This window comes from Anolis sagrei, chromosome 5, assembly GCF_037176765.1.
Source record: "Anolis sagrei isolate rAnoSag1 chromosome 5, rAnoSag1.mat, whole genome shotgun sequence".
Lineage (NCBI taxonomy): Eukaryota > Metazoa > Chordata > Lepidosauria > Squamata > Dactyloidae > Anolis > Anolis sagrei.
In genome coordinates this window covers 111,685,769-111,704,343 of record NC_090025.1, presented here as the reverse complement: position 1 = coordinate 111,704,343, position 18,575 = coordinate 111,685,769, and the positions used below count along the sequence as shown (strand labels likewise).

General features: G+C 38.2%; 1 protein-coding gene across 4 annotated transcripts in view; it reads left to right on the top strand.

Annotated features, from left to right (window-relative positions):
* PPARGC1A (PPARG coactivator 1 alpha) overlaps window positions 1-18,575 on the top strand; it is a 722,162-nt gene that overhangs the window by 620,463 nt on the left and 83,124 nt on the right. For all 4 annotated transcript variants that reach the window (XM_060777879.2, XM_060777878.2, XM_060777880.2 and 1 more), the window contains one exon: window positions 79-258. In XM_060777879.2, coding sequence (XP_060633862.2) covers window positions 79-258 — 180 coding nt within the window. The remainder of the gene's footprint in view (window positions 1-78; window positions 259-18,575) is intronic.

Genomic DNA, 18,575 nt, shown 5'->3' with positions numbered 1-18,575 from the left:
TCGGTTTCCTCTAATTAATGAAAGTGTTGGTTTTCCTTCTCTCACTTTCCAACCCCTGCCCCCCCCCCCCTTTTTCAGTGTGCTGCCCTGGTTGGTGAAGACCAGCCTCTTTGCCCAGATCTTCCAGAACTTGACCTCTCTGAGTTAGACGTGAATGACTTGGATGCTGACAGTTTTTTGGGTGGACTCAAATGGTACAGTGACCAATCAGAAATAATTTCCAATCAGTACGCCAATGAATCATCAAACATCTTCGAGGTAAGAAAATCTTGTGCTGAATAACATTGATGTTGCTCATGACCATTTTTCAGTTCCTTGGATGTAGACTTAGATTATTATCAAGTAATCTAGAAGAGGAATGCCACAAAATACCAAATGTTTCAGGTGTCAGCATCAACACTTCAAAGGACCAAGTGGCATAGAGATGGCAGCATTTTATTTCCAAAATGTTCACTCAGTTAGTGGAACAAATCATGAAATGGTGTGCTGCTAATGCTACGAGGGTGTTTTGTGTGTTGAAAGTCATGCACAGTAGGTGAACATCCCTCGTGTTGTTATTTCTTCCAGTTAGCTGACCCACAACATATTATCCCACAAATACAGGAAGGAGGCAACAGAAGCAATAGGTAAAGAACAGAGTTTACTAAGGCACGTGTACAGGGCTTTTAATTTTGGTGTATTACCTCCATACTGCAAATATTGAGTGTGACTATCCAGCATGCAATCCCACAGACAGCATAGAAACCTCTAGTAGGTATTTGCAGAGAACCCACAAGACTCCTTGAAACTATTTCTCCTTATGCATCCTTCTCATCTTTCAGTTTTTTCCATCATGCAGAGTAGTGCCAGCAGTTGGAATATGACAGCATATGTTACAATGACAGACATATGCCAGAAATACACCAGCATTCTGTTAAAAAGGTATTTTTTTTAAAGTACAACAGTAGTTGGTTTGGGAAGTTCTGCATCTTTTAGCAGTGAAACATGATCTAAGCTAGTTTCTCTTATATTTGTCTGAGGCATTTTTGTCCTGCTCTTCAATGGAAAAGCTTCCCAAAGCAGCTTATATAGATCAATAAACACAAGACAGCCCCTTCCTTCAGGCTTATAATCTGAAAGACACGACAGAGTAGGAAAAGAGATAAGGGAGGAAGAAGAAAATAAGGGACCTGGCACAAGTTCTGAAAAGTTATGAGGTAAATCTTAGAGTAACCAGATGGAATGGAAAAGAAAAGAAGGAATCTAGTGGAGTGACCCTGAACTTGGCATCTTTTACTAGTTCAACCCTACTCAGGTTAAGTGGAGTTAAACTGCATTAATTTGACAGTGCAGGTGTACCCAGAGCAGATATTTAAGAGATGTACCCAGTGCAGATATTTAATAGACCTATTGTGTAATTATGAGTTCTTAATGCATATATAGAAATATTTTAATTTTGTGGATGTATTTATTACGTGTTTTATATTATGTTTGGCATCTAATTGTTGCCTGTTGGGAAGCTGTTTTGAGTCCCTCTGAGGAGGCTGAGAAGGACGGGGTATAAATGTTTTAAATAAATACGGGACAGCTTGTAAAGATGGACTTGCAATGAGTAGTGCACTCTCCTTGCCTTTCATCGGTCATCTTGAAAAATACTTTTAGAGATTCTGTAGTATTGGGTAGTGGAGCTTCTCCCAAGTGCCAGGGAGCCTTTTTTTTTTTGGTAATCAATGAATAACCTTAATAGTCTTCTGTGATCATGGCGGTCAAGATAAGACTGCCTGCATTTTGACATGGACTCCACTTTAATCACAAATGTTCCTGCAGTCTGCACTTGTCACATTTGTTTGGAAGCTTTTAAGTGTCTGCAGCCTGAGAATATAATCTGAGTGCCTCAAAGAAGTGAGGTCTATCATTAAGTGACAGAGGAGGTGAAATCTCTCCTTGAAGAGAGGAAACGGTTGCTGCAGTGTCGACGTGTAATGTGTTTGCATATAGTAGTTCCCACAACTCTATGATTTAACAGATGACTGATAATTTAAAATAATGAGTTGCTTTCCCAGCCTGTCCTTCAGTTGTGACCATTTTGGGTCCCTTGGCAGATGCCTCTTGGTTAAGATAAATATGGGTCTTCTGATTCTTCTGGAGATAATCAGTACAATTGGCCATGGTATCTTTCTGAACCAGTTTGACAAGTTGTAGCTGGAGGTGTTCTGTTTTTGCTGGTTCCGATCCTTTGTGGGAGACATATTTCAGAACATGGTTTGGATACCACAGTTAGTATAGAGGTTTGGTATTACATATTATTAATATGTTGATGCCATTTATTTAACGATTTGATCAGATACTGTTTTGAGAGGTGAGCTGAATGAGCATTGAAATTAGTGATGGATTGTACAGAGGTGAATTAAATAATACTTCATTCATAGAACACAGATAAGTCAGTGATTGGAAAATTAGCTGCTTTTGGAGGAGACATGCAGTTATGTTCTAGGTGGGCTTATATTTCCTCTCTCTTTACCAGTTGAGGGATTCTCTTTAAGTGCTCAGGTGGTGGCAATGACCATGCACCGTTTGACTAGTTTGATTGACATGCTAGCTGTGGTCTCTCCTGAAAAGAAAGAAATCAGGTCACCATCATTCACATCTTGGTAAGGTAGACTACTGTGATATACTTTGTATTAAGGTACTTTTTGAAATACACCCAGAAACTACATATAGTTCAGAATATAACAGCAGGGAAATGAAATGGAGCATGCTACACCAGACAACTGACTCCGATGTTGAGCTCACATCATTGATTCCCAAGGATGGCTGCCGTGGCTTCCTTGGTGGTAGGTTGAGTTCACATTGTTTCACAGGGCATTTGGAACTTTTATCTTTCTAGACTTTATTCATCTCTAGTTGCTGGACTTTGTTTAGTTGATTGGTTTTCTTTGTATTTATGTTAGGCTGCTTTGAAAATTTTATTGGGTAGAAAGTGAGATTTTTTTAAAAAAAATATATGGAAAAGTTATAACCTACAACCTTCATAGCAAACCATTACATTGTTCTCAAGGAATGATTGTTAGAAAAAATATTTTTGTGTGTGGTTAGGACAGAGTATATAAAGCAGCCTGTAACCTCAAAAGCCATTTCCAAGGGCTGAACCCTTTTCATCAGATTTTTTTTGAGGGGGCAGCAATTGGGAGGCTACTGATATAGTGAAGATTGTGTTGTCGAAGGCTTTCATGGCCAGAATCACTGGGTTGCTGTGAGTTTTCCAGGCTGTCTGGCCATGTTCCAGAAGCATTCTTTTCTGGCGTTTCATCCACATCTATGGCAAGCATCCTCAGAGGTTGTGAGGTCTGTTGGAAAACTAGGCAAGTAGGGTTTATATATCTGTGGAATGTCCAGAGTCGGAGAAAGAACACCTGTATATTTGAGGCAAGTGTGAATGTTGCATTTGGCCAGCTTGATTAGCATTGAATGGCCTTGCAGCTTCAAAGCCTGGCTGCTTCCTTCCTGGGGGAATCCTTTGTTGGAGGTGTTAGCTGGCCCTGATTGTTTCCTGGGGAATTCCAGGGCCAGGTGTGGACAAAACATCAGAAGAGAATTCTTCTGCAACATGGCCATATAGCCTGGTAATCTCATAGGAGCATAATGAAGATTGCCCTTTGTGGGGAAGGAGAATAGAGAAAGGTTGGGGAGCCCCCCCCCCCCCCCCAGGTTGTTATGACACATGAGGAAGAAAATCCAATGGAATTTTTCTTTCTCCTGGTGGAAAAATGATATAATATTAGAGTTGATAACTTACAATTTTGTGTTTTGGCCTGTTAGTTCTTTCCCCCAGGGAATTCCTCAACATTTTCACAAGGAGCAGTTGTTTAGAGGTTTGAAGTTCAGTGCAACCTGTGTGCCGATGATATTGAACTCTATTGGTCCTTTCCACTGTTCTCAGAGAAAAAAAATGTTTCCACCTTCAAGTATTGTTAATAGGCTAGATGGGGAGAAACAAATTGAAACTTAATCCAGACAAGTTAGAATTGCTTTTGATCAGTCGAAATATAGGCTACATTGAGTGCATATGAGTGTATATGAAAGGTGATGTGTATATGAAGTTACTGTACAGAAAGGAGAAACAACCATCCCTGAATATCTTGCATTTTTTATGGAAATACATAAAGTGGCAAGCAATTCTTGGAAACCATACAATTCAGATTACAGATTAGGAATAGCATGCTGGAATGTTTTGCTTGCTGCGGCAGTGGGGAAAGTTGTGTTATGCTACTAGTAACATCTGTTTGATGGTTTAAGATATGGGGTGTCTTTTGAATCCATGTTCTTTAATGGTAATGCCATTTTGGTTAAATTTGGAAAGCATCCCATGTAATTTTGGATCTCTGATGAGCAGTGCTAATCTTTAAAGTAGTATCTTCATTGCTTTATTCTTACCATTTTCACCAGCTGCATCGATCCCTTATGACAACCATTTTTCCATTAGGAAGTGGTCACTGTGTAGTAGCTAATTCTTCCTAGTGGAGTGTAATAAGAACTGATTCCTGACATGTCTGCATCCTTTAATTTTACTGTGGCCATAATCTTTCTCTAATGGTTGTAAGTTTGGCAAGAAAATAATGGGGAATTCTTTCGGCATCCCTAAAATTATCTTTAGGTATCGAGATGAATCTGCTAAAGCATGTGGCCTGAAAGAAAGCAGTGTGGGCTGAGCCACTACATTTTTTTCACCTAATAAATTATCAATATATATTATTTGAATGCTTTCTTTTATTGTAAAAAATGCATATTAAATCCATTGGACAGATTTATTTTAATTCACAGCGCAACCTCTGTGCAATCGACAGAGATGCTCATTCTGTATGCCCACTCCTGGCACTCCTGTTTGATGTGGCTCCATCTCTGGGCTGTGCCACTTTAGATTACAAACAGGAGATCCTTCATTTAAAAACAACAGCAGTAGCACCTCTCTGCACATTAATGAGAAGGATTCTAGGTTAGCTTTTATCCTGGCTTCTTATTTTCTACATGGAAGGATATGTTTTAACAAACACTTTGAAGTATTTGATTCTTCCTCTCTCTCTGCTTACCTGCACTCATTTGATCAGCTTGGGTCATTTAGCCATAGGGCCTGAACATGTAATGTAAGCTGGCCTGTATACAAAAGGAACATCTGTGTTGTTGCCATAAGCTGCAAATGGACTAATATTGCCAACCAGGTTTTTAATTTTTTTTTAAAAAAATAGCCATTTTTAGAATGTATAGTATTATACACAATAGGGATATGCAAACATTTTTCAATGCAAGCAGTGCAAAATCTGATCATTTAATTGCCCAACACAGAGTAACAATACACAAAATTGTTCCTTAGCTTTAGGGGAAAAATACACAGAATAAAGTTTGCCTTAATATAAATAATAAGGAACATTTAGTTCGAAGTGATACAGTTTAGTAATGGCTATATACTGTGTAACTGTTGATGAGCAGTCAGCTAGATCTTAATGTGTAAGAAATCTGTAGGAAAATGTGGAGCAATCATATTTCTGCAACTTGTGGTGGGCAGTTGCTCTACTCCTAGCTTTTGTCAAATACCGATAGTGAAATACTGCTTGGGGCATTAACAGATGTCTTACATCTTACTTGAGCTAGAGCAAAAATGCTTCCTGACTTGATGCAGGTGCTTCAGAGCGAGCAGTTTGTGTGCTTTTTCCTTACTTCTGAATTTGTGACCAGATAGTGTCAGTTGGACCTAGCATTGATATCAGGAATTTTTTTTCTAGAAGGCATATGAGCTTTGATACCTAGATGACTTTTGGTTCTGTGAAGAAAAGAAAAGGAGCCAACTGTCCTGTTAAATACAAGCTTTAGAGCAGAGTTCTGCATGCCTCGGAAATACATTTTATTGAGTTCAGGGTAAATGGGTAAAGGTTCTAGATAATACAGAAAGCTGTGAGGCAAAATTCACTTTGCAGAATAAATAGAAGGGCTCTCAAATATTTTGAATAATTTGAGGAGATGATTGATTGATTGATGTATGATAGTTTTACACACACACATACTTACTTACTTATCTACCTACCTACCTATTTATCTACCTGTAATGGTTTTATCCCACAAAATCATTAAATCCAGATTGTAAAATGATGTAACTGCACCACTGCTGCCAGTGATACAGATGATTCTTCCTCTTCTTTCTCTATACTCCCACCCCCAATGGTGCTTATATAACAATATTTCCTGTGTTGAACAGGTAATATAGTGGTGTTTCTTGGTTCTACTTGCATTTATGACTATGGATGGTGTTCAAAAACCAGAGAAGACATAGCCTCCTACTGGGGTTTATCTTCATGTTGTTCTCAAGAGGGACTTCGGGATATGGTTTTGCCTCTGTTTGAACTATTTGACTGCCCCCCCCCCCCCTCACATATTGATTATAAATGTAATACCTCACCCTTATAGCTAAACCAGAGCTGGCTCATGACGTTTTCGAAGAACTACTGACTTCCCCAAGTGTGCGTGTAGATTAATGTATAAACCATGTATTCTGCAACAGTAATTCCAGATGTGGAATGAGGATGGGGACCTGGAACAAGAAATAACAGCTAGCAGTCTCCTATACCCAGCATTGATAAGATTGGTGCATTCATATTGTTGCTTCGTTTCCCCTGTTTTTTGATGCTGTCATAGAGAATGCTAAAATTGTGGCTGTCTTGTACACTTGCTTGAGTGTGCATGCATACATGTACATGTACAAGTTTGTTGACATCAAAAAACTGCCCATTTTCCATTTGACAGCTGTGGCCAGTTCACAAGTAGATTGCCTGGATCTGTCAGGAGTCCCCTTTAAAACAATTCTGCCTCAATTTTTCAATATGGTGCATTTTGTTTATTGGGTGTACATCTGTGTATATACAGAGAGAAATGGTCATGTGAATCCTTACCTGCAATCAGAAGCAATACAATCCAGATGCAATCTTAGCATACCATCAGATACCATCTCACAAAATTGATGCCAAAGTACCTGGTGACTTGCATGCAAATCATATTCAGCAGCCATTGTGGGCTTTCTCCATTTGCTCCTGGAAGTTCATATATGGGAAGTGGTAACTGTTGTTTTCCACTGTATCTTTGTGTTCTCTATCTGTGTGACTAGCTCTTTTCCATTCCTAAGGCACGTCCCTGCAACAGTATCTCCCCATGCTTTCTGCTTTGTACTTTAGCACTAATTTGGAGAAACTTGCAAAATGGATAATCTTGCTCCCATGCTGGCATGACAAATCCTGCTGCACCATTTGAGCTGCCTAGTGTGTGTTGAAAACGTTATTTAAACCCAGGTAGAATGAAATACAGACAGGATATCCTATGGAGGTAATTGTAGACACAAATATGTGTACAAACATTATATATGAAAATGTTGAGAGTTGTGGTGATGGCATTGAGAATAAAAGATCCGTGAGTTTAATTTAAAGAAATACTCAGGAATAAGGCCCATTCAAATAGCAATTTAACAGCCAGTCTCCAACAGGAAAAATACAATGAAAGAGACATTGCAAGTGGGGTATTCATGTGATGGTGTTAATTTTTATCTATTTACAAAATTCTCCCTGAATTTCTTTCATACCTTTTTTCACAAACTAAAATTTCAATTGCCACACTGTCATTGTAATTACACAGAATTGTTGAATGTGTATGGGTTTGTGTTGGGCTCACTACCAAGGCACTTTCAGAATTCCAATGTGTGAAAGTTATTGGAAAGCAAAATATAAACTACTGTGCTTCCCTGTGGTAGCAAAAGATGTTTATTACAAGCTGTGAATATGAGAGGGAGCAAAAAAGATTCACAATGGAAGCATACCCAGTGTATCATTCTTGGCAAAGAAGCGGTTTTACAAAGATAAATGACTTTGTATACATTTGGGCAAGTTGTGCATGGCAAAGGAGATGTGTGGGGAGGGAGAGGGGGGCTTTCTTTAAATAGTCATTGGGGTAATTTGCATAGATCCACTCCACAAAACTCCAATATTCTGTTGGGGGCTCTATAGCCATTGCAAAGTTATTCATTCAATGTTTGCAGCCAGATTGATTAATGAATTACCAGATCTTGCATAAAACCACTTGGCCTGACTTTTAAACAGCCCCCAGTGTTTTCTTTGGAAAGTCTTGTGACTGGTGTTAATGGGTTTCTATGAGTCTGAACATCCTGTGGAGCTTTCTCGACTGGTCTCTGCCAGAATACATGAATAGAATAGAGGGATGTGTGTGTGTTAATTCTACTACTGAAACTAGTAGCCCAAGGCAGGCCATTTAAGGAGATATAATCTTGGGGAGGGGGCCCTAGTAGTCAGGTCCTTGGTGGCGGCTACCCTTCGGTGCCAACTCTGCATGATTTATCATAGCCATCTATTCAGCACATGGGGCTAGAAGGTGAGCGGCTTGTGCTACTAGCACAAAATGCATAACTGGAGCTCTGAACCTTTGAAGGAAAGCCTCTGAGCTATTTGCAAAGTGCTGGTGCTTAGTGAATACTAAATTACATTTAGGAAATAGTCTAGAGCCACCAGTTATACTTCATTTTTATTCTTGACACAGACACCTAAATCAGAGAACAGTAACATTTCAGAGATTATGGAAGCAGTTTGGGTATGTTCCAACGTTATAATAGGATCAGAATTTTAAGGCCTTTTTTATTATTACCAATAGTCACTTAGTTTCTACTGCAGTGTACTTTGTGGGGAATTACAGCTTTTACTAAAAAGATTAAAATGCTATTATGCAAATGATTGCAGTATGTTATTATGTTTACAAATTAACATCCATGGCTCAACACACAAATTAACTAACTATTCTATCTATATTATTAAGGATTTAATAAAGTAACTTGTTGATAAAAAAAGAAGAGGAGAAGCTTCAGATTGTTAATAAGAACTGATTGTGATTTAACAGCAGGCTTAAAAACATTGTGTTTAATGTTCTAGATGGTACAGTGTCTGAATGAAGCACATCAGGGTGCTTAAAGGAATTGAGGGTGGAGCGGAAACCTAGGATAATGTCTGTAATCTTAGTAAACCTAAAGTAGACTTTTGTGGCTGTATTTTAAAATAGGAAGAATACCAGTAGATCTGATGATACCATCAACAGTTATCCTGGCCAGAACCACAATTTGATGAACTTTATAAAAAGATCATTGGAATTCTAATTACTACATGTTAAAGGTTTTATGTCTTTCTAAACATGTCAAATATACTTAACAGCTTGCCTCCTTTTAAAATGCACCTTTATAATGAACATTTTGTTAGAGCAAATGGGATTTAGCTGCAAATGGAATTGCTATAGCAGAAGAGAAGAGGAGGAGGAGGAGTTCAGACTGAGGTAGCTTTACAGACAGTACTGCAAAATTGCTTGTTCTTGTATTCTAGAAATAATTATAAAAATAAGCAACCATGGGCACATCTACACTAACACGTTATAGCAGCTTGGAACTAGTTTGGGAGGACCCCTTTTTTGCTGCGCAGGAGATTAGATTGGCATGCTTGGAACTTGTTTAAGGGCAGGACAGTGATTACATTCAACACAGAATTGGCATCAGACTGCAAAGATGTGCACCAGAGCACCCAAGGCGTTTTTTTTTTAAAGAAAAAGTGAGTGGTAGGGAAGGTGATCAATTACTCCTCCCTTGGGCATTTCTTGGCAGCCCCCTTATAGATTCGTTATTGCGCTTCAGCAGCTGCAGGGGTCAACAATGCGCTTCACAGGGCCAGTCTCACCCTGGCTCTGAGATATACTGAGATCTGCTGCAGCGCATTTTATGGCTTACCTTGGACTTTTCTGCAACTTTTTAACCTTTCGCCTCCCCTTTAATGCACAAAACAGCATGCTTTGGTGACATGCATTTTGTAGCCACCATGGTTTCAGGTTTTCTTGAAGCCACATTGGAGTATCAGCGCAGATGGGGCCCAGATAAGAACCACTGAGGTACTAGAATAATTGCTATCTGGTATGTTATTATTGAATATTTTTAACAGAGGGGACCAAGAGATGGATAGACACTGGTATGGCAATATGCTATGTTGGTGTATATCTGTTTTTGCCTGGGTATCGGAAGGGCCAATTCTTTGGAGACACAACCTTGTTAAGCAGCTATGCTCTATTTTAGGAGCACAGTAACTCAATGCATCATGTAAATGTCATGGAGCGAATTCTGGCCTACTTTGTGTTTTAGTTACTATGTAGATGTGCCCTAAGTTAACGGAAGATAGTTCTGCTATCTCTACTTTTCGTTCATCAGCTTGTAGGATAAGCTAATTGTTGTCTTTATATTACTTATTTGAGGGGTGTTTTATTGGGCAAGACGATAGCGCTTTCTTTTAGGCCAGCACATGAGTTCAAAAAGGCTGGAACTGAGAGATCCTTGTTTCAAATTACTGCCCAAGGCAAATAGTTGATACACAAAAGATATAAAATAAGAAGGCTATCATGTAATTCAGATCACACTATCTTATAAAGGGTATAAGAAAAAAAATTAAGGACTCTGTAGAGCAGATGTTTCCATATAGATCAATAGACTAAGCTTTGTCCTAGGGCAGGTGTGGAAGACTCGGGGGTCACAGTAATGTGGGATGACACCTCACACCATATATGTTTCTTGGAGACAATTTTTTAGGTTTTTCTATACCCCTAGGCATAATTGGACATTATGGGGCAATTTTTTAAAAATTCACAAAAGTTGTTTTTATCTTTGGGGTTTCAGAGGGCTCTGAACATGTGTAAATGACTTCTTTATCTCACAAATATCTCATGTCTATAAAGAGTAAAAAGTTCCTCTCTAGCAACTTGCAGTTCACAGTAGATAAAAAGTAATAGAAGTAAGAAGGGTACTACCATATATGTCTGTGTATAAGCCAGAACATTTTTGATAAAAAGTCAAACAAACAAAAAAACAAAACCCTGGATCGACTTATCTGAGAGTCAGTGCTAGAAATGCTGTTGTCTCTTTGCAAGTCTCACAAAGAGACAACAGTAATCCCCTATTAAAAATTGTACCATGTATATTCATATACAGGTTGATGTTATGTATAAATTGAGGGCCCCTTTTTGAGGCCAAAATTACGAATTTTTATATAATCTGTGGATTCCTACTAAGAGGGGAAAGCACCAATGCATTCTCAAGAGACTGACTGCCATGATTTCCCTGTTATACAAAAAGGCCAGAAGTGACACCACAGCAGAGAGATTACATGGAATTGGTCCTTATTTTAAGTTCTAATGGACAGACTAAGCTCTTGCCTTTCTCAACACTACTCAGAGAAGAAGATAGCTCCTTTTTTTGATAAGAATTAAGGTGCAGTACTCACATTGATTTACTGATAAATAGACCCAGTTTTTTTTTACTTTATTTTCTTACTAAAATTTATAGACTTATACATGTGTATAGGGTAGGGTTTTTTAAATTGATTTTTATTCAGAAATACAGGAAGATACAGTTAAAGAAAACAGAAATAATATCAGAAAAACAGTTTTTCGTATTATATAAAATGAAACTACAACAACTAACATACCTATAACACAACTAACACAAAACATTAATAAAGATATTTCAAACATTTAACTACCGGTACTAGAACTAATCTACAAGCCTCACACTCATTGCCTGTTGATTTTCACTTCTTATTTTCTGCTTCCTTTAGATAGCGCTATATATCTACACTTGTACTTTTAATAACATGGTTTAAACCAATAGTTGAAGTTGATCTTTGATGTAAAAAAAATAATCTCATTCTTTCTTAAAGTTAGTTAAGGATTTTGCCTTGATTAGCATCATCAGTTAATTCTTATATCTTAGAGTGAAATGTATAGGGTGTGGGTGTATGTGTGTACGCCCAATTCTGCCATGTCTTTAAAAATGTCTTAGTTTGTGGTTACAATATGCATTTAGTCAAATACCGTATATTAAGATCTTCACTGAGAATACCTTAAACCCCTTTTTAATTAAATATGTTTTTGACCAAAATTTTAAATACAAGAAATTCAATTCAATTCAGTAAACTACAATGCAAATGAAATGCACTGACTTTTTAAAAAATGGGCAGACATCTAATCTTGTCCTTCTCTCTCGTATTTCTTTCCATCATAAGAGGCAGCATTAGATGGCAGTGTGATGTGAGATCAGAAAGTCCTAGTGGAGCTAGAACATCTTAGTGCCGAAGGCTGCTTTTTGTGAAAAGAATTATATGAAGTTTTAGCTTTTGAACCTGGGAAATCCTGGTTTGTCATTTATGACCAGCATGTTTCTACATGCTGCCTGACCTCCTTTGCTGCAGGCAGAAGTAATATTTAATCTCCAACACAAGAAGGACTCTAACCTAAAAAATGCACCAACCTAAGGGATGGCTGTCATTCAAATTGTTTGGTACTTTTAAATTATATTTAAATCTTCCATATGTTTGTCTTAAATTACCTTTCACATAGTTACACATATATGTATGTTTGTGTGTATCAATGTAAATATTTGCTGAATACAAGACAATGTGTCTAACAGTCCACTTTGTCCCCTTGTTGGCCTGACCCCTTGTCTTCATGTCACCATTGCCACTTCTCACCAGCCAGCAGCTCTGGTGCAGCCTAGTCTTCACCTGTTATATCTGCTGAAGTTATAACTGGGAGCCAAGGAAGGGGGAGAGCAAGCCCCTCCTTACTGATCAAATGGCTGGGTGTCCCAACACCCCCCCCCCCCTTGTTGATCTCATGGCTGGACATCCCAGAACTGCCAACCAATGAGGAGGGTGGCAGTAACATGAGGGCAGCCCATAATCTTCCCTGTGTGGACAGTTAATTGGGCCCAAACAGTCCAGATTCAACTGTCCACAGAGCTGCAAACCTGAGGATATTCTTGCAGACTCCAGAGTACCCTTCAACTTTGTTTGCTCTGGAGCAAGTGCAGGATAAGGGATCGAATGTCTGGATTCTTGCCAGATGTTTTCATACCTCTTGAAGACCAATAGCTCTGACTTTGGCGTGCAAACATGTGTTTTTTTTTAAACTCCTGTAGATTTGGCCTCAGTCTTCCCCATCCCTAGACCTGGGACTAGAGTGCAGGGGAGGGGATCTGGTCCAGTAGTCAGGAAGGGCCCTTCTACACAGCCACTCAGAATATCAAGGCTGAATAACCCACAATATCTGCTTTGAATTGGGTTATCTGAGTCCACACTGCCATATATTCCAGTTTAAAGAAGATAATGTGGGATTTTATTAATATGTGTGGAAGGAACCTAAGAAACCAGGATATATACTTGATTGTCAGGAATATAAGAATGTTGTTGTGTGCATGGCTGATCAGGGAAAAAAATGATTTTTGTCATAATAAAAAAACGTGATTTGCCAGTTTAGTGGCTCTTGATATCTTCTGGGTTTTAGTTCCAGGAACCCTGCAGACACCAACATCTAGGGATTCTCAAGACCCAATATATTCAATGATGTACAAATAGTCTCCCTTATATAAAATGACAAGATAAAGGTGTTGTTGGTTTGTTTTTGTTTGTTTTTGTTTTTTTTAAATTAATTTGGTTTTTAAAAATATTTTAAAGTCATGGATACAGAGGGCTCATTGCTGAAATAGATACATTTAGTCTGGTCATTGTGGTATGATCATGTGGGAGAAATTGTCTTTTGGGCACAAACTGGGCTGTTATTTCAGTGCAGTGACAGGATGCACCTGTGTGTTTTAAAGACCTAGGATTTACTAAACAAAGGCATGGGTGGAGATACTATGTCTCCAAAACAAAACAAAAATTAAAAAAATCTGACCAGCAAATATAAACCCAATCTTGATCTCTATTTCTCCAACAATTCAGTCTTGTATACCATAAAATATTTATGCAATTTTCCTTATCTAACATTTGCAAGATGTACTTTTTTATTCTCTCTCCCAAACGGGATGAAATGTGCTATTCTGTACTTGTTCAGATTTTCCATCTGTTTGAGCAAGCCCATGCAATTGCTTTTTTCCACTCCTCCATGATGATTGTCAGCCAAATTTGCTCAAAACAGCTTCTATGGGAGCTTATCGTGTGGTGGCTTCACTGACTCTGTCAGATTACCAGGTATGAACATGTAACCAATTGTCCAACACAATCTTGTTTGACATTCTTCAGCAGTAGCCAAATCTCTCCCTGGAATGTCCAAGAGAACTAGACTCAAGATGCTCTCCGAGGAAAAGGAGAGATTTTCAAGTGAGTGCTTATTGGATATTTTAGGTGTCTCCACAGTTCTGGCAAGAACCAGCTTGCATGGCTACAGACACAACAGATACCTGGAGCAAAAGAGCACAAGCCAACAGAACAGAGGTAGAACATAGTGGCTTTCTCAAGCTGTCCAAACTGAGATAGTTCACCACAGTTTAGAGGCCAGAAATCAAGTCTTTCTTTAGTTACTATCTTGACTTCTGTTGCCTGTGATTTGTGTTTTTTTTTTTTCAATCAGTGCTGTTAGTACAAGAAGAATGGATTTAGTCCATGACCTCCAGGGCTCTTGGTTGGAGCTCTGTGCCTGACAGCGAGAAGAGAAAGTAATGTTCATCCAGATCAAGGTGGCAAAGCTAAAGCAAATGGGTGAACATAATGTCTTGGCCCATGAGGACACTGTGTTCTTGCAAGTCAGATATCTAAATACAAACCCGAGTCAGCTGCCATACAAGCAAAAAAAATGTATTAGCCTCTCTTCTCATAGGTCATTGCATATCTACTTCGGTCACAGTCACACTGCACATCTGTTTTAGCAAGATGCAGCTTCTTAAGGTGGCATTTGGAACTTCATAGGCACACAAACAACCCAGCTATAAATTGCTACTGCTGGAGTTATTTTGAATAAGTGTATGCTGTTTCATATTTATAATGGTGAGGCTTCATAATATTCACAGTGAATATATAACACAGATCAGTTCAACAAGCATGAAATTGTATGTTGTCAGGTTGTCACATAAATAGAGCCATATTCTGTGTTACTATAATATTGGACTAAATATTTTCTTTCCCTCAGATACTATACAGAGGGTCATGTAAAGAGAGAAAGGATCAGCTTGTTTCCTTTCCTTGTGTTAACAGCAAATACCTTTTTTTTAAAAAAAAATACATATTAGAGGATATTGTTCTCTCTAGCCCATGAGTAGGAGGAAAATATTTACTTACATAAATGCTAATTGGTTAAATACCTACTTTAGGGGCTCTCTGATTATTCAATTTCCAAAGTAACTTTTTTTAAAAAAATATCTATTTTTATATTTCACATTGGCGCTAATTGCTACTAAATGCTGCAACTTAACCCAGGCATGTGGTCTCCCTCATGACCCATCCCACTTAGCATTAATTTATGGCAGCACCATTATGGAATGATGATAAAAGATCACAGCCAAGTCTAATTTAAGACACACTCACACATACCGTTTTACTTGGTTATTGCATTTGATGATAGATGTTAGGAAGTCATCAGTTTACTTAATCTAAAATAAAATTAAAATAAAAAATAAAAATTCTTTTGACATGGGAATACTATTAATGATCTTTGCATTCTCATCAAATCTCTGTACAGTCTTTAATTCTGGACAAGTCTATTTATTTATTTATTTTGTCGTGTCAGAAGCATCCTGTTGTGAGAGAATTGGCCGTCTGCAAGGACGTTGCCCAGGGGACGCCAGATGATTTTTGATGTTTTATCATCCTTGTGGGAGGCTTCTCTCATGTCCCCGCATGAGGAGCTGGAGCTGATAGAGGGAGCTCATCTGCCTCTCTCCGGATTCGAACCTGCGACCTGTCGGTCTTCAGTCCTGCCAGCACAGGGCTTTAACCCACTGCACCACCGCAGTCTATAACTTTTGACTATGCTAGCTCACATGGCTGTTGTAATGAGAAACATGTAATGTGGGAGCTGCTTCCTTAAGTTCCTAGAGGAAAGGCCACATGTAAATGAAAATAATAAAGAAATGAACAAATTAACTGCAAGTTTCCTTGCCACCAAGCTGTGCCATCCATCAATAGCATCATTTCCATAGAACACAACTCAGTGTCTACATTTGCAGTGGTGCAAAGATGAGAAAGCAAAAAACATAACTCAGTCATTCACAAAGGATATAGTATGGAATTAACACTTCCCTTCAAAATTTGAATCATGTGTACAGGAAAAAAAACTGTTATGTCTGAGTCCTTTTCCTCTGTAGGGTCACTCTGTTGAGGGGATTTGAAGAAAAAATGACCAGTTAGGAATAAGTTATGGCATGACTTTCTTTCAAGACCTTATTTCCCCTGAGTCAGGATGTTTATACTGTCAAGTCCTCAAGGCCTGTCTGAAGGACTTTTCCCGTTGGATATGTTGCACCAATAATTTGGACATATGTGCTGAAAAGGTGCTCTTCCTACATCCAGCTGAATATTTGAGGTGGAAGCTGTGTACAATTTGCAATTCATCCAGGAGATACACACACTTATATGTAGCTTGGATGTTGCTATAACCAACAGATGTGAAGTGCATTTGGACAAGAACCCAGTCTTTATGAATTGCTGAGGGGATTGTCTCCATGCAAGACATACAGCGGAACAACCTTTGCCTTCAGGTTATCCCTTCCTTTGACAAACCTGTTGAAAGTGTCCTAAAGCGTGGATAAACAAGAATCAACTGAACTGGTCTGAATGAACAATGTATTATATTAATCTCAGGTTGTTATGAAATTGTAATACAAACTCCCAGCTAACTTTATTTGAATTGAGTGCCTTATATGATGCTTGTAGAATTTCTTTGGTTCTCAACCTGTGGGTCCCCGGGTGTTTTGGCCTACAACTCCCAAATATCCCAGTCAGTTTACCAGCTGTTAGGATTTCTGGAAGTTGAAGGCCAAAACATCTGGGGACCCACAGGTTGAGAACCACTGCCATAAAGGTTTGTTTTTTCTTTGAGTTGTGCAAATGCGTATATGTATGTGATCTTCATCTATCATATGCAGCTGGTGTATTGTTTAAGCTCCTGTTGAGTATAAAGGGTCATTCTGTGCAATAGCTCCCGAGTTCTAAATCCCTCCTATTTCAAATCAAGGTGGATTGGAATCTGGCAATATTTTGGATACAGTGCATTCTTTTCCCCAAGGTTTCCTTTTCATAGTTAATGAGAACATTGATTGCTATGCCTCCCCCCCCCCCCAAAAAAAAGGGGAGGGGAGTTAATTTCATGCTGATATTATTTGGGAGCATTTTACGGGTTTGTTTTCATAATGTTAATACAGTGCATTACTTTTGTTATTTGCCGTAAGTGTGAGATTTGTGGCATCTTAACTTTAAGTAATAAATAAATGTTACATAATAAATTACAACAATGGTACTAAAATTGTGTAGTATGAATGGATTCGGGACTAGCTGTATTTTCTGTACAGTGTCTCCCATCATTAATATTATTCTGCACCACTCAGTAATTTCTGTATAATTTAAACAGGACATCATTTCTGTGCCCTGAATGTTTTGTTGTACTACTAACTGACTGATTGTGGCTACTTATGGATTTCCAGTGTGTCAAGTCCATGTACTTAATTGGACTTGCTATAAGCTTTTTCTCATTTGAATAAAAGTTATTCTAATTATATTAAATACAGTTACTGTCTTCTGATTCAAATTTATTCTATTCGTATGGATATTTATATTAAATTAATAATATTTTAAAAGGTCAAACAGAGAATGGATAATGTTTATTTAGTCAATGGGGATTATTAGGCGCCAAATCATGATTGAACCTGGTTTTATTATTGTGGTTTTGGTGGTATATCTAATTTAATACATTCCATTTGTGTGGGTATTTTCTTTAAATTTGAGATATATTACCTATATGTGAACTGATCTGTATACTTTAGAGCATGGATGTGTGGCCCAGGATCCATTCTGATTTCATTTGGATACTTTTCCTATCAATTTCCAGGGAAGTGTTTCTTGCAGTCAGTATCTGGTATAACTTCATGTGCAGTTTGGATAACATTTGATTTGACTGTGAATCATTAAAATTTTGCAATGCCTGTTCTTTGCAACGAGGAATAATAACAGTGCATTACCATGATTCTGCAGCAACATTATTAAGAAACCACGTTGCGTTAGCTTTATTGGAGTAAAAATTGATATGATCTTGCCTTAGGTTGTCTAGATTCTGGTCAAAAACAGATCTGTCCCATCCCTGAGACAGATTGAGTATCTTGGTTCAGGGAGTAGACTAAGGAAGTGGAGTAGTGCTGAACCCAACTTTTCCATCTTAATAACTCTTGCTGTCAGCTGTTCTGTCTCCTTACTTGCTTTGTTGCTGTCATTGTCAAATGTTCCGATCCATCCATTTTCCCATGGTCTCTATTATAGCAACAATATGGATTATCATAACTATAGATGGACCTTACACATCTTCATATACATTTTTTCACATATGGATACATCCCACATATGCAGTTTGGCTATATACAATACATTTTCAGTGGAGTAGGCTCATAAATTCAGCTGCTGGTTATCAAAATCCACATGATACACATAGATTTGTGAGCAAGCCCATAGGCTTGATAATGTAATGTTAAAGTTGCTTTTACAATTCATCTC